Source organism: Chaetodon auriga, chromosome 4 (assembly GCF_051107435.1).
Source record: "Chaetodon auriga isolate fChaAug3 chromosome 4, fChaAug3.hap1, whole genome shotgun sequence".
In the NCBI taxonomy this organism is placed as follows: Eukaryota; Metazoa; Chordata; class Actinopteri; order Chaetodontiformes; family Chaetodontidae; genus Chaetodon; species Chaetodon auriga.
In genome coordinates, this window is record NC_135077.1 from 19,119,413 (window position 1) to 19,133,569 (window position 14,157).

Below are 14,157 nucleotides of genomic sequence, written 5' to 3' on the forward strand. Positions count from 1 at the left end.
CACTCGACACAAGCAGGTAAAGAAATAAATTAACTATGACTGTATAAAAAAAAAATGCCATATTAGAATAAATCAACATCCAAAACAATGGTGGAATAGTATTCAGATCTTTAAATCAAGTGAAGGTAGGAAACAATGAGGGCCTTTGAGAAACTTTTTGGGGCTCTAAGGCTTTTGCCTACTCTGGACGATTGGTAATTCATGCTTTTCAAACATCACCTCAAATTTCAATAACTTTTTTAATAAGGTTTTTTTTTTTAACAAAACCTGCAGAAAAATCAACTTATTTAACAACACAAGTTTCAGAAAGATAGCGTTTATTGTATGGTTGTTGCAGAGGTTTGCAGGTCATGGCTATTTCTGTTTTTAATAAGTAAAATCAAATTCACGGATCTTCCCGGAACCAAAGATGAACAGAGACCGGAGTCATTAAATAGAGGAACCGGAAGTGCACCAATATTTGCCTGCCCGCCCCTTTCCTAGCATGTAAACTGATAGTTGTTTGTTATTGTTTTGTGACTTCTTTGAAAACGTCGGACGTCAAAAATAAAAATGGACTCAAAGGGACCCTCGCTTTATGCTGTACGTACAGGTCATTAACGTTACCTGGTCGCCATGTTTACGGTTAGCTTAAAGAGATCAGTACTGTGTGGCAGTTAGCCTGTTTAGCTAGCAGTCAACTAGATATGAAACAGCAACATATACGATTGAATTTCTGTAGTGTAGCAACAGTGTTCGTTTACAAATGACCAAATTAGCAGAACATTAGCTCTCAACAGCTTTAAAACGTGGTAAAATGTACGTTTGTCAGCTGTTGTCTCGTTGTTTCTCAGCTGTTTCCTGTTTTCAGTGTGACTGTTGAGATTGTTGTGGCGCAGCCTGTAACTACATCAAGCAGAGCAGCTATCACTTATTAGTGATTAGGTCGTTGTTTTCATGGGAATGAGCCATTAGTTATTACTAGAAGATTATTAGTTTGTCACTATTTATTATTCACAAATATGCTTTGGACTTTAATAAGCACTGTTGTAATACTAGACACACAATAGGAAAGAAGGGGGAAATTACCACAACACTAGAAACACACAAGTAGGTAGAAACAGGATGCAGTTAATAAATATGACATGTGTAATTTATCTGTAAGACATATAAATATCATATTTTTGCAGTTAAATCAACTAATCTGTATTTAAAAATGGGCCTACTGCTTAGTAACATGTTGTTCATTTCAGCAGGCGGGCCCTTCTCTAGACTTGTCACGTAGCCTTGAGGAGGACTCTATGGTGGATGGACCTCTAATCTCTGCCGACGCCCTCCACTCTGCCATCAGGAGAGAGTTTCAGACCGTACCGACACCCTGCCATGCTGGCCTGCTGTCTTTACTGCATGTATGATACGCATACATTTACACACTGGTGTTATATAATTGTCAATCATTTGCAGCTGTAGTGATTACTTAAATGATTAATTTGTCAATTGACAGGAAATTTGTTGGCAACTGTTTTAATAATCAATGAATTGTCTAAGTAAATTTCCAAGCAGAAATGTCAGATCTTTGTTTTATTTGCTGCTTCTTTCTGTCTTTCATCATGATGATCTTTGAGTTTAGGGCTGTTTGTTGAGCACTGTGGGCTCTGGGAAACTGGTGGGCTTTTTTTGATTTTCTGACATTTTACAGTCTAAGCAATGTATCAAGTAATGAAGAAAATAATTACTACTATTACTAGTTGCAGCCCTAAAATGCTTTAGAAACTTTAAACTTATCAAGAGTAATCTGACTAATCTGGCGTTCATCCCCTCTGCTCTCTTGACCTGGTTGCTTTCAGTGACCTTTTTGTTTTCTATGTGTGATAGTAGTCAAAGTGTGAGCTGGTCTGTGCTGATGTCTCTGACCACATAAATCTGTCTCACTCCCTGTGCTCTCTTCTCTGTTTCAGGTCGTTTACGTGGTGTTGTCAGTGTGTTTGGCAGTGCTGTGTGTGTTGAAATTTGGCCAAGAGGAGGTGTGTATGAATATTTTGGGTAATGTGCGAGGCGACAGTGTCATTTTGTTTGGGAAGGTGTGTTTATGGGTGCTGGTCCTGCTGTTCACCGGGTGTGCACAGCACCACCACAACCGGGCCAGGAGCAGAGGATACCTGCGATTCTACAGAGAGATGCAGGGACTGAAGCACCTGCCGCTCAATGTTCACTCTACTGGTACAACTGCACTCGTGTTGTCAGGCAAAATATAAATCTGTTCACTGTACATGTAGAGGTCAGTTTTCTCCACAAGATGGCAGTAGTGCTAAAGGAGAAACGTGTTTGTGTTCCTGTATGTTTGTGTGCAGGAAATGTTCTGCTGCTGGTTGTTCTGGCTGCTCAGTTATCACTGACTGTACACATCTACATGCTGCTCACCATCCTGGCTGTGGAGCTCCTGGTGGCCTTACCGTGTCTGCTCTATTACATAGGTAAACTGATCTCAGAATATTTTAATACTGGGAAAGATAATTTCACTCTGGGATTGCAGCGTGAGTCTTTTATAAGACGGCAGACTTTCGTGTAGTTTCGTGAAGTTTGATTGCATAATGTACATCGGACTTTTAAGGCATGCGTACACACACACACACACACACACACACACACACACACACACACACACGTGCCTGCTCCCATCCAAAACAGAAAACATTGCACAGTCAAACTTAATCCCTTGCTTTCAACCCACATTAACACACCCTGAGTTTCCTCACTTCCAGCCGTCTTTCCTCTGCACCAAGAGACTGACTAAATAAAATCTTACCTGAAATATGAGGAAAGAAACCAACTTCAGTGGTATAATAAGTATATTGAACAAATGTAGACCCTAAAAAATGAATCTGAAAATGATTCCTCACAGCAGGAGCAACATAAATCAGTGTGGCTCTAATTTGAATCGCAGTGACACTTTCTTTACTGTCAGTTCATTTGTCATACTGTGCAACATAAGAGTCTTGTGAGTGATGAGACGGAAACATTATATCAGTCTAAAAATACAATGCCATGGAAAGAGATAACAATAGAGTAATGCTGCACAGTGACTCAGCAGCAAAGTAGGAGCAATTATTTAAAACCAGCAGCAGCATCAATACTCTGAAGAGAACAGAATACAATACATCTTAAGGGTCTTAATCTGATTTTTCCTCTTTGGGAATTTCATTTCTTCTCTCTCTAATTCCAGGACATGTCGCTGAACTATGATAATGTGACGCTTTTTGTATTCTAGTGTTGTAAGAGCAATACACTACACCGGTACTGCTAGTATTAGCGGAGGTATATGGACTGACACACCCCATAGATTACACACAAGCACACACACACACACTACCCCCACTCTCTATCTGAGTACATTCGCATCACAATACCTGCCCTGCCCTTTTCAGACTCGACAGCATGACAATCAGCCATTCAGCTCTCTGTCCTCCCTCTCTCCCTCTCCCTCCCTCCCTCCCTCTCTCTCTTCTGATACAAACACCAGCAAACCTTGTTGGATAATGCCCATAATTATCTTTATTTCTATCTATTGTCCTTTTTTTTCCTCTGCCTCAGGAACTAATTGGTTGAATTTGAAATGAACTCCCTCTGGCCCACTTTGTTGGTAGCCTTGTTGAAACGGCCATAACCTGCAAAAACTTAACCAGAGGAATTAAATCACTTTGCAACACAACAGAGCACACTGCCCATGTTGTAAACCCTGACTTCACTGGCTGTGACAAAGTTTTTAAGAGAGCATGTGGGAAAGCAAGCATGGATGGCATTCACAAGTGTTTTCATAGATCGTTCCCCGATTTGACTCGGCTTGATGTCTTGTTTTGTGTTAATATTCTGGTTTGTGTGGGTTTGAGTTCTGCCTTGGGCCTGTAATTATTTATTTTACCAATGGTTAGACATCACCTCTAGAAGATTTACTTTAGTTGCTGCAAACGTCCCTTCATCAGCATTGTCGCTCGGTCAGTCAATCCACCGCTAACAGCTGTGAAATGATTGCTATGACATTTTATACATCCAGTCATGATCCCCAGAGGATGAATCCCATGACTTTAGTGGTCCTCTGACTTTTCCTCTGGTACCACTATACTGGAACAATATCCAGTTTGTCCAGAACTTTAGTTAATGACTAAATACCTGCAACATTAATGGTATTCCCATCAGCCTCAGCTGTAGCAAATGTTAGCATGCTAACACACCAACGCTAAGATGGTGAACATGGTAGAAACATTATACCTGCTAAACATCAGCTTGTTATCATTGTCCTTGTTAGCATGTTAGCTTTTAACCCAAAGCTCACAGTGCTGCTAGCATCTGTGTATTTTAGCGACCTTTGCAGGAAAAGTTCAGGCTTCATCTTCAGCATCAAGCGCTCTCAAGCCAACTTTATGATCTTAAAAGACAGAAAGGACGCCTGTTACAGCCTGTTGGCACCTATGTAATGGGAATTCAGTATTAAAGTTGTTTAATGTTAAATAAAAAACAGGATTTTTGCAAGATTTGTAGGCAAAGTCCTTTGAGGAGTTGTCTATTTAATTAGATTTATTTAATTCAGTATTTTCCATCACTCTGGGCTACATGATAATAAATTCAATCCTCACATTAAATTCTCACTTAATGCTACAGTTCATACGTTTGTTAAATAGGAAAATAAATGTTTCTTAAAATTAGAAACTGAAACTTGGGCAGAATATAAGTATTTCAGAAATCTGTAGGTGATAAATCTGCTTTAAAGTGTATTTTAGTCAAATCTTCTTAATTGTAATCAGATTTTTTATTTTTAAAGGCCGTGCCGTGTTAACAGTGATGGACAATAAACATTCAGATATTCCCCAGAATGTCAGGTGAGCTCCAATACACTGACCTTTCTCTAAGTATGCAAAGGAAGACTGCTATTAAAGATGCTCTATTAGAGGACAGGACATTGGAGGATAGGATATTGAAGAATCTGTAATGAAAGGAAATCCATATTAAAGGTGTGTTTGGCAGCTGAGGGGCACAGATTGGGATTGGAGATACCAGAGAGGCAGGGAGAGAAGATAAGAGGCATTAGGATTTAACCTAGCCAAAGGGTAACCCTCAGCCCACTCCACCCAAACACAAGGAGGCTCACACACACTCACACACATTGTCCCTGTGTTTACAGTGAGGGTGATCCAGTGTGTGAGGGGTGTATCTGTGTGCGCTCGCTGCATTCCTGCTCAGATCAGTGCAGCCAGGCACGACGCGAACCGAGCGACGCCTCGCAGCGCAAACCTTTTTAAGCACGCACACGCACACGCACATGCACACGCACACACACCGAATGATGCAGAGTCAAGGTGACATCAGCGTGTTCGTGAGGAGCAAAGAAACTCTTTTTAGAGGAGACGCAGAAGGAGAGATATAACTCCTGCAGCTATGAAGTCCATACAGGAAGGCCTCGTTCAACTTCTCTTTGAAGTGCATGCTCATTGTAATTGTGTGTGTGTGTGTGTGTGTGTGTGTGTGTGTGTGTGTGTGTGTGTGTGTCTTTGAGGTTGGCTGTATGTTTCTGCCTCTCTCATTTTAACATGAATACACTCTCCTCTATAGACCTACATGCACATCAAAGCCGTGTCTTGGCCTTCAAAGGCTTAACTTCGAATACATCTTTCTCCTCTGCCTACAGGAGCATAGGGTTCACACACACACACACACACACACACACACACACACACTGATACAGATACCTACAGTATAGCCCTATCACACACAAACCCCCTGTACTGTTTGATGTAAGAGAGAGGACCGACATATTCAAAGAATGTTTGAAACTCAACATATATTTAATCATAAATATCTTCGTCGTTCTGATCTGTTGAGTGTTTGATATGTTCAAAGTAAATATCACTATAATTATCACAGAATTATCTCAGTGTTGATATGTTCACGATATTCACCCAAGTATACAAAATCATACTGAAAAGTTAATATCAGATTTGTTTCAGATCTCATGGCACGACACATTTTGATTGAAAATGCACCTTTTTAACATCCACTTAGAGCATGTGACCATTTGATTCAACAGACTGATGATCAATCAAAAAGTCTTACCTCATCCACATCACTGCACCAGACCTTACATGCTTCACGTTTCACCATCATTTAAACTGGTGACCTCAATGTTTTTTTCACAGACTGCAGTGTCATTATTATTTCTAATCTGGCCTAAATTTGTCTGTTTTTTCTCTTTATTTAGTTTAATTTACTAAAGTCATCTTATAGTGACTCCACAGTAATCCAGACTGAGCCATACCAAACCAGCACAAGACTCATGGCAGGATCAGCGTCAGGCAGATCTGCATGTTAGCTGGAACCATGCAACTTTCTGCAGCTTCAAAATTTAAGTACCCAAATCAGTGCCAGTCCAACATTACAGTTCATTTACAAGCTGTACTCACCCTTTAGAAGTACCCACACTGTAACTGTGATGTGATCCTCATCATTTTGAAGTGTGAAACGTATGTTAGTTGTAAAGCTTTGGTAGTTTTTAACGTAGATGCTGTAGAACTGACACAGTTTCATGAGCAGGATTTATTTTCCAGCTGAGCGCAGACTTGTGTACTCTCTACTCTTTTAATGTCCTGTGGTGAAACTAAAAGGTGTTCACACTGCTGCTCTCCATCGTCTTGTGATACTCTATTCAGTCTCCATAGTTGCGGGCATCCATTTCCCTCCGGGTCTTTGATTTTGATTCAGGCAGTGCTTAGCTGTGAGCACTCTATGTGGTACCTTAGCTGTTAGCACCTCTGCAGCTTCAGTGTTATCACCTGGAAATGTGCACTTCTTAATGGGCAATTGAAGCTTCTCAGATGTGAGCAGACCAGGTCTGTCCAGCCATGTGAGCGTGTGAGTCTCTAACAAGGACGTGTGAAATGTGTCACTTCCTTTACACTGCTCCATCCATCCGTCCATCCATCTGTCCCAGTGTCTCTGTCTCTAATACACTGAACTCCACAGACCTGAAGAACTTGGTGGACATCCTGATCCTTTTCTGTATGCGCACTAACTCACAGGGTATTTACAGGTTTGCTCATAATCCAAACAGAACCAACTCTGGTTATTTCATGCATCTTAAATGGTTGTTTCGGTGAAATTATGGCTGAAATCAGGGTGCATTAAACCTGTAAAATACCCAGTCTTACAAATGACTGTTACATCTGGACAACTTCAGTAGATGTTTTAAACAAAAAACATTTATTTACATGCTCATATTAACAGTTTGCTGGGAATATAAATGTTTTGTCACCTTCTCCTGGTCATTTATGTTTGTACATGCAAACACTCGTCGTGTGTCTTATTTTGGAATATTTTTGAAAAAAAACTGGGAAGATATTTTACCCTGTTGGTATTTAGTGAAATATTTGACAGCAGTTTAACTTCTTTCCTTGTCATTTCTGACACAAACACACCCATCATCACTTCTGTCCACCTCTTCATTCATCTGCCTTTCTGGAATGTCTCTCTCTCTCTCACATACCTGCTTACTGTTACTGTATTTACACACACACACACACACACACACACACACATACACACACACAGATTTAGGGCCTCATTATGCAGGAATGTGCAGTATTTCTCTAGATTGTGTGTGAGTGTGGATGCTGCGATGTTGCACTGTAGCAAAGTAAAGATAGCGCTCTTTAGAACCTCCCTGACAATTTCCTCTGGCTAATGACACTCGAGTCTTATCAATCCTCAGCCAGCTCCCCCTCTGCCCTTCCTCACACACTCGCCCTGCAAACCACGCACACACCTCGGCCTTATCTTAATTCAAACAGCACCGACATCTCCCATATTTTTACCCTTGCTCCTCTTTCAGCTACTGTATGCTCCACACCTCGCCGCTAAGCCCGCCTCTTGTGTAAAGGTGTGTTTTTTAGGGTGTGAGAATGAGAGGTTTGAGTGCAGGATATGGCAGCCCATAAGGGCTAAGTGCAGGATATAACAGCTTGTGTGTGTTTAGGAGAGGGAGTGGGATGGAAAACAGTAAAGGAACAAATGTGTGCTGTTTCTCACCTGAGTGATTAATGTCTGTGGGGCAGCTCTCCGTGCACAGCAAGGCCTGCGTGTCTTTGTGTGCAGCTGACCAGATAAAACACCAGTTTGAAGACATAATCAGAAAAGTGACAGATGTTTCCTTTGGCTTGTGGTTTTAGTCAAAGTGATGCAGTTCAACAGGGAGCGAGCTGCACCAGACGTGAGCCAAGAAGAGCATTCACACAACTTCAGTATCTCGAGCCTGCCGACTGAGACCGGTTTCAGGTACACACATTTCACACACACACACACACACACACACACACACACACACACACGCACACATGCTGGCCATTGCCACTTACAGATATGCACCGTGTCATAAAAGAGTCGCTCTCGTGTTTGAATAATCCTCTGAGTTGCCTCTCCGTGCTGCAAACTGCAGTATTTTCTCTGCAGCACGTCTCCAGTCTGAATCGAATGCTGCCTTGTTAACATGAAGGCTTCAGCAGCACGAAGTTAGATAAGCAGAGAGAAATGTTAAATGTGCATTTGTGAGAGTACAGTAGTAATTTTTCCATTTAATTATCACCTCTTATGCGCAAAGATAATGGAACCAGTTAAACAAAGCCTGAAATACTTTGAATGGGCCAGCTTTAAGTCACTGAGAGCTCCTTCATGTTAGGCCCATCTCAAAAATGTCTCTTCATTCATTTTTATGCACAAATGCAGGAAAACATCCTCAGAAAATCACAGAAATGAGAGACCATCAGTCTCCCTCCTCAGATGTTAAGCTTTGATCCCCACCTAATGCTCATAGTATGACATAAGAATATATGAGCAAACAGGAATGGGTGCAAACCTTTTGTTTTTTAGTCTCCAGTGCTCTTCAACTGAAACATAACTTTTAAAATCCGTCCCTGTTGCAGAAAACCAAGGCTGTGAAACTTTGCACCATTGTTTTGTTTTATTGGAGCCATTATGGAACATTTATTTTATCCGCTGTGTTTTTAGACAGGCGTGATGATTTGGACCTAAATGTTTGCAGACGTCACACAATCAGGATTTATTTATTTGTGTCTCAGAGAGGGCTCCAGCCTGGAGGAGGTGGTGGAGAAGCAGGCCGACCTGATAGAGTACCTGAAACAGCACAACACCCTGCTGAGCAAGAGGCTGCTCAACCTCACCGCTCAGCACTGACCACAGCCCAGCCTCCTCCTCCTACTCCTCCTCCTCCCTGGGAACCAGCCACCACACACTGGAGCCGGGAGCCGGAGCCCGATGGTTGTGACACTCCGCTCTCATGACGCAGAGCTGAGGGGAGGTGTGGGTGTGAAGGAGAAGGCTGATGGTGGAAACACTGGATAAAAGACTAAAAGTAAGGAAATCCCTGAGCACACGAGCACCTGTGCACACAGGCTTGAAACGGAAGGGTTCATCCTCACCTGAGATGGACAGATAACGCAGGAGGAGGTGAGCTGTAAGTGGAGGACAGTTAAAGAAGTGGGAGGAGGAGGAGGGGAGTCAGGGGTCACAGATCAGAGGTGAGGGGTTTTTATCACTGTCTTACGACCCCCAGCGACCTGTGTGTGCTGCTGCTTGTGTCACTGTGAGAGAATCAGAAAATAAGTTTTAGAGATCATCTGCACTAAGGAGGAAGGAGCAGGATGGGGGGGGGGGTCACTTAATCAGGGTCAAACAACAGAAAGAGATTTAGCAACGCTGTAAAAAGTGCTATTTTATGTCTGAATGTGTGTGTAAATGCTTCACTTGGTATTGAGTTTGTGTTTTTGTGATCTGATTCCAATAAATCTTTAATGTTCTCATGGTTTTGTTCATGTTGAAGCCTTTTCAGGATGACACGGTACTTCAGTGAAACCCAAATTCAGTTTTGTTCCATTGACATTCATTTAGTGTAATATAGTGTGATAGCTGAAGGATCGGCTGGTGTGAATGTCTTTTCCCGCCTCGCCCTTCCCTGTGTTAAATTGCCACACCCGCGGGAATCTGCGTTAACGAAATATCGAGGTCGTCGTTTCAGCCCTTGGCGTTTGCTCCCCATTGTGATTTCTTTATGCTCTGGCGTCCGTAACTCCGCGGGGAGCGCTGCATTTACGACTCCTTTCCCATGTGGCCTCTCCTGGGAGCCCGGAGTTACCCAGAGTGCTGCAGGTAGCAGGAGTCCCGCTTGATTTGAGGCTTTTAGTTCACATATATAAAGATATTTTCTTAAAGTGTCCAAAATTTAAATGAAATCTGGTTTAAAACCTGATTATCCTCAAAGTTTTTGACCCCACAGCTGATTTTAAAACACACAAACTCACATAAGAACAAAACAGTCCACTGATACATTTTTTATTAAAAAGTTTTAAATGTAATTCAATAAACATTTCAAGTGCATACATGCATTATAAACACTTTGTGGGAATACTTTGCGGATGCTGTTCATCATAGCTGCTGTCACTAAGATGTTTTCAGCTCTTTGGTCCGTAGCTTTGAAGTCGAGCGTCGCCGACAGATGTTGGAGCTCCTTTTCCTTGTTTTACACAAGTACTGGCTTCTGGGGATGATGAGGGAAGGTGCTTGAAACTGGACAAAGCCAGATCTGTGGCCACCGGGCTGCCAAAAGCATTTCATGGTTTATATTTTGTTGGGAATGAAGAGACAGGCATGGACATGGAGCTCAAGTTGAGCTTGATTTTGAAACACAGGCTCTTGCAGCTCTTTTGCAGCTGCGCACACATGAAAGTCTTTGGATGGCATTTCCATGGTGTCCCACTGTTTTCTCCCCACATCACAGTCTGTGTCTTAGTAATGAGTCTCATCCACGGTGTTTGGGCCGCACACTGCAGTTGCTATATATTCACATTTCTGTCCTTAGTGCCATCCTCACTCTTGTGCTTCAACCTGAAATGGAAAAACACAATTTAGTATCCTGCCAAAAGGAGTTCAGCAGAGGACAAAAACAGCTTGAAGTGGCTGCGGGTGTACAGGAGTCCAGGAATTAAAGTCGAAACCCCCTCTCTCTCCCCCAAAACACTCCTCGAGGCACTAAAGCCTTCCTCTTCATCGTTAGTGAGATTTATGTCTGAGCCTTTCCCCCCGCCACACTCCTGTTCTGCGTGAACACACACCCCTGCCACTAATCACACACACCTTCTTAACCGCCACCTGCCAGCTCTGTAACCTGGTTTAGTTCCACGCATCGCACGGCTTGGTTCGTAACCCCTTTTACACAGAAACACATGTACGAGCGCCCGGCTTACCTTAGGGGAAGGGTACTCTGGAGTGGAGAGGCAGGCAGCGTCTGTGTGGGCAGTGGTGCCTGTGATATTTCCTCCTCAGGTTCAGGAAATCTGAAAAAGAGACGCTTTAATTTTAATACACAGAATAAAGCTGCTGCATAAGCTGATTAAACGTGTAGCCTATAAAACATATTGTAATGTAAGTCAGACTGCTAGAATGACTGGACTGCTTATCAAATTGCAGGTGTGAAAGCAAGATTTATGTGTGCAGGTGGACCCCTGCATATCACCTGACAGCAACTAATTAATCCCAAATGGAGGAGAGTAAACTCAGCCAGGCTTTTTAGCACCAAAAGAGATAGAATAACATCTTCTACAGTCACTATCTTACAAATAAGTGTAATTTTAACCCAGCAAAGGCTGATTATGGCCTAACTTGTCCTCTGCTGGCCATAGAGAAAGCCTGCTTTCATCCGTTTTATTGTTTGGATTTTCCAGAAACAGAGCGACCCCCTTCTAATAAAGTGGGACACGCAGACCTAACACATGATTATTTTTAAACGTCCCTAATAAATCCACTTTGACTCCTGCGGTTCACAGGCTGCCAGCCAAGCCCAGGAAGAGATAAACTGCCAGATGACTTTATGGCTCCCTCTTCCTCCCCCTCTCCTCCATGAAAGAAACCGCTCCCCACGCCTCAAGGTAGGCTTCTTTACACTTGGCACTGCTCCTCCATGTCATGTTAATAAAGCTCGGGGATTTGCATGGAGCGTTAACACCGTGATTTACAAAAGCGCGCCGGAGTGCCTTCCAGCCGGGGACAAAGGGGCTCACCGGGGTCGCCGTGCGATCCCCGGCGGCGCTCCCCCCTCCCTTCCACCCTTCATCCTCTCCTCTCCTTCATCGCATGAGCCTAATCACGACCTCGAACCCAAAGCCTCTCTGTTTAACGACCGCTGTTAGTCTGCACCGCGATGCCGAGGAACAGATACCCGCAAACCAGCCTGGATTTGCGCAAAAAACGCACCTGCTACAACAGGCAGGAGCAGCGTGATGTCAACAACTGCTTTTACAGTTGGCAAAACTTTTCGCATAAACAGGGCTTTTACTCATTTGTAGTCAACTTATTGTGAAAAAAAAAATAAAAAAAAAAAAATGAAACAAACGAACGAATATTGAACTATCAATTAACATCCGAACATGCTTAAATTAGTTATGCTGGTGCTGCATTTATGCTGTGCTGGTAAAAAGTGCAAACCGTAAAAGAGTCTTATTAATCGTATTGTTTCAAGGCAGTTAGCATAATTTCTAGTCGCATTACCACACCAGGTACGTTGAAAATAAGCCTGAATAAGTATTTTTATTGTGTTTAAAATTTGCAGCCGTTTGGGTGGCAAGGTATAAAAAAAAAATAATTAAAAAAAAAATCGAATTTCTTTTATTTATCTAATACGATTGTCCTGATGTAAACAGCAACTGTTTGATTTCGTTTAGCCAGCGAGGTTGGCTTTGCAGCTCTTTTGCGGGTCGTTTACACTTGTTGTAGCTGTTTCACAAGCAGGAACGCTAACGGTTTTTCCCAGTCGAGTTTCCATAATTACGGACTTTACGTTAACTCATGAACACGCCATAATTGATAGAATTTGTACGTTAACGTTAGTTACGTCCGGCCATGGCGACTGACGAAGTCCAATTTTATCTTTAAGTACGTTGTCGCGCTAATTTCATTACTACAGCTTTAATACAGCCAGTCTCTTTTTTATTTAATTTTTATTTAAGTTCGTAGTCCAACTTCTAATAACGCTATGTTTAAGCTAGCGCTAGCTCTGTTTCCCCCCAGTGACAGTTAGCTAGCAATAAACAGAAGTAGCCTAGTTTTGCTATGATACCTGCCATTCAGCGTACACTGCGCAGTGATTAGCGCAATGTTTAAAATTGCGCCCGGAACTATGTTTGAACTGTCCTATCAGATTTTAAGGGACACCTGTTGGCCAGTCGGGAAATCTGGACGGTAAAGTTTTGGGATGCTTACCTGGTCTGGCGGAGGCGACTGGTGCTACAGCAGCTACGAGCAGCAGGAGCAGGTAGAACAGATTGAAGACCTTCATGGCTGCGCAGCAGTTCGCTTCTGATGAGCTTAGTTGATGCTATTTTTCCAAATGTATGGAGAGTCCTTCCGGCTCTGAGCTGGATTGATGATGCTCGATGTGGTTCAGGTCTGTCTTTCTCCTCTGTTTCAGTCTTGAAGAGCCACCGTGGGAGAATCCAGCACCTCTTTTCTCAGGATGCTCAGTATGTCCCTAAGGAGTGTGTGTGTCCAAAGTGTTTGTGTGTCCAGTGAGAGTGTGATTGTCTCTGTGTCTAAGAGCAAAGTGACAAAGGTGCCTTTCCCCCCACCTCCTTTATACAGCCTTTTAGAGGGAGGGGGGAGTACGGAGGGGTGTAGCTCCCACAGCAGCCCCCACCTCAACCCCTGACACACACACACACACACACACACACACACTTCACTACTGCACATATTGACCCCACATGTAGAGGGTAATTCAAGTGACAGGAAGCCCCCTCCCTACTCTCCAACTGCCCCTTGAACACACACTCCCCTGCATGCTGCATGTTGTGTATGCGTGGATGAGTGTGTGTGTATGCAGCTATCAGTGATGGAAATATTTTAATGGCACAGAAGAAGCAGGCAGTGTTGATTTATCACTGTTAAAGACAGAGAGAGATTTAAGGAGCTGTGCTTGAAAGTAGCAGGTTGCAGATCCCAAATCTTTCCTCCCCCAGTTGTCCCCTACCCCCGCACACTGAGGAGGACACACACATCTGGGGCTTTTGGGTGGTGGGGTGGTATTGGTGGTGGAGGGGGGTGTTTGCGCCGAGCATTTCATCCCTGACT

At 43.0% G+C, this 14,157-nt stretch overlaps 2 protein-coding genes across 3 annotated transcripts; one reads left to right on the forward strand and one right to left on the reverse strand.

The window, feature by feature from the left end:
• Positions 1-436: 436 nt before the first annotated feature.
• On the forward strand, positions 437-9,839 carry tmem192 (transmembrane protein 192). Of its 2 annotated transcripts, none has more exons than XM_076729543.1 (6): positions 437-582; positions 1,236-1,388; positions 1,938-2,199; positions 2,331-2,453; positions 8,193-8,298; positions 9,099-9,839. In XM_076729543.1, exons 1-6 carry the CDS (start codon positions 553-555, stop codon positions 9,211-9,213), a joined length of 789 nt encoding a protein of 262 aa, XP_076585658.1. In that variant the 5' UTR covers positions 437-552; the 3' UTR covers positions 9,214-9,839. The 2 variants fall into 2 exon arrangements, with proteins under 2 accessions (XP_076585658.1, XP_076585656.1); XM_076729541.1 differs by having other exon boundaries at positions 460-582; positions 1,233-1,388.
• A 595-nt stretch (positions 9,840-10,434) lies between these two features.
• apela (apelin receptor early endogenous ligand) lies at positions 10,435-13,610 on the reverse strand. The gene is made up of 3 exons (XM_076729345.1): positions 13,291-13,610; positions 11,280-11,369; positions 10,435-10,920 (listed from the first exon to the last, which is right to left on the reverse strand). Exons 1-2 carry the CDS (start codon positions 13,364-13,366, stop codon positions 11,281-11,283), a joined length of 165 nt encoding a protein of 54 aa, XP_076585460.1. The 5' UTR covers positions 13,367-13,610; the 3' UTR covers positions 10,435-10,920; position 11,280.
• Positions 13,611-14,157: the final 547 nt, after the last annotated feature.

Excerpts from the sequence above, each read along its gene's own strand:
- apela (XM_076729345.1), bottom strand. The coding sequence starts at position 13,366 with ATGAAGGTCTTCAATCTGTTCTACCTGCTCCTGCTGCTCGTAGCTGCT. Across the intron at positions 11,370-13,290 it reads AGTCGCCTCCGCCAGACCAG|ATTTCCTGAACCTGAGGAGG; the intron begins GTAAGCATCCCA and ends TCTCTTTTTCAG.
- tmem192 (XM_076729541.1), top strand. The coding sequence starts at position 553 with ATGGACTCAAAGGGACCCTCGCTTTATGCT. Across the intron at positions 2,200-2,330 it reads GCTCAATGTTCACTCTACTG|GAAATGTTCTGCTGCTGGTT; the intron begins GTACAACTGCAC and ends GTTTGTGTGCAG. Across the intron at positions 8,299-9,098 it reads CCGACTGAGACCGGTTTCAG|AGAGGGCTCCAGCCTGGAGG; the intron begins GTACACACATTT and ends TTTGTGTCTCAG.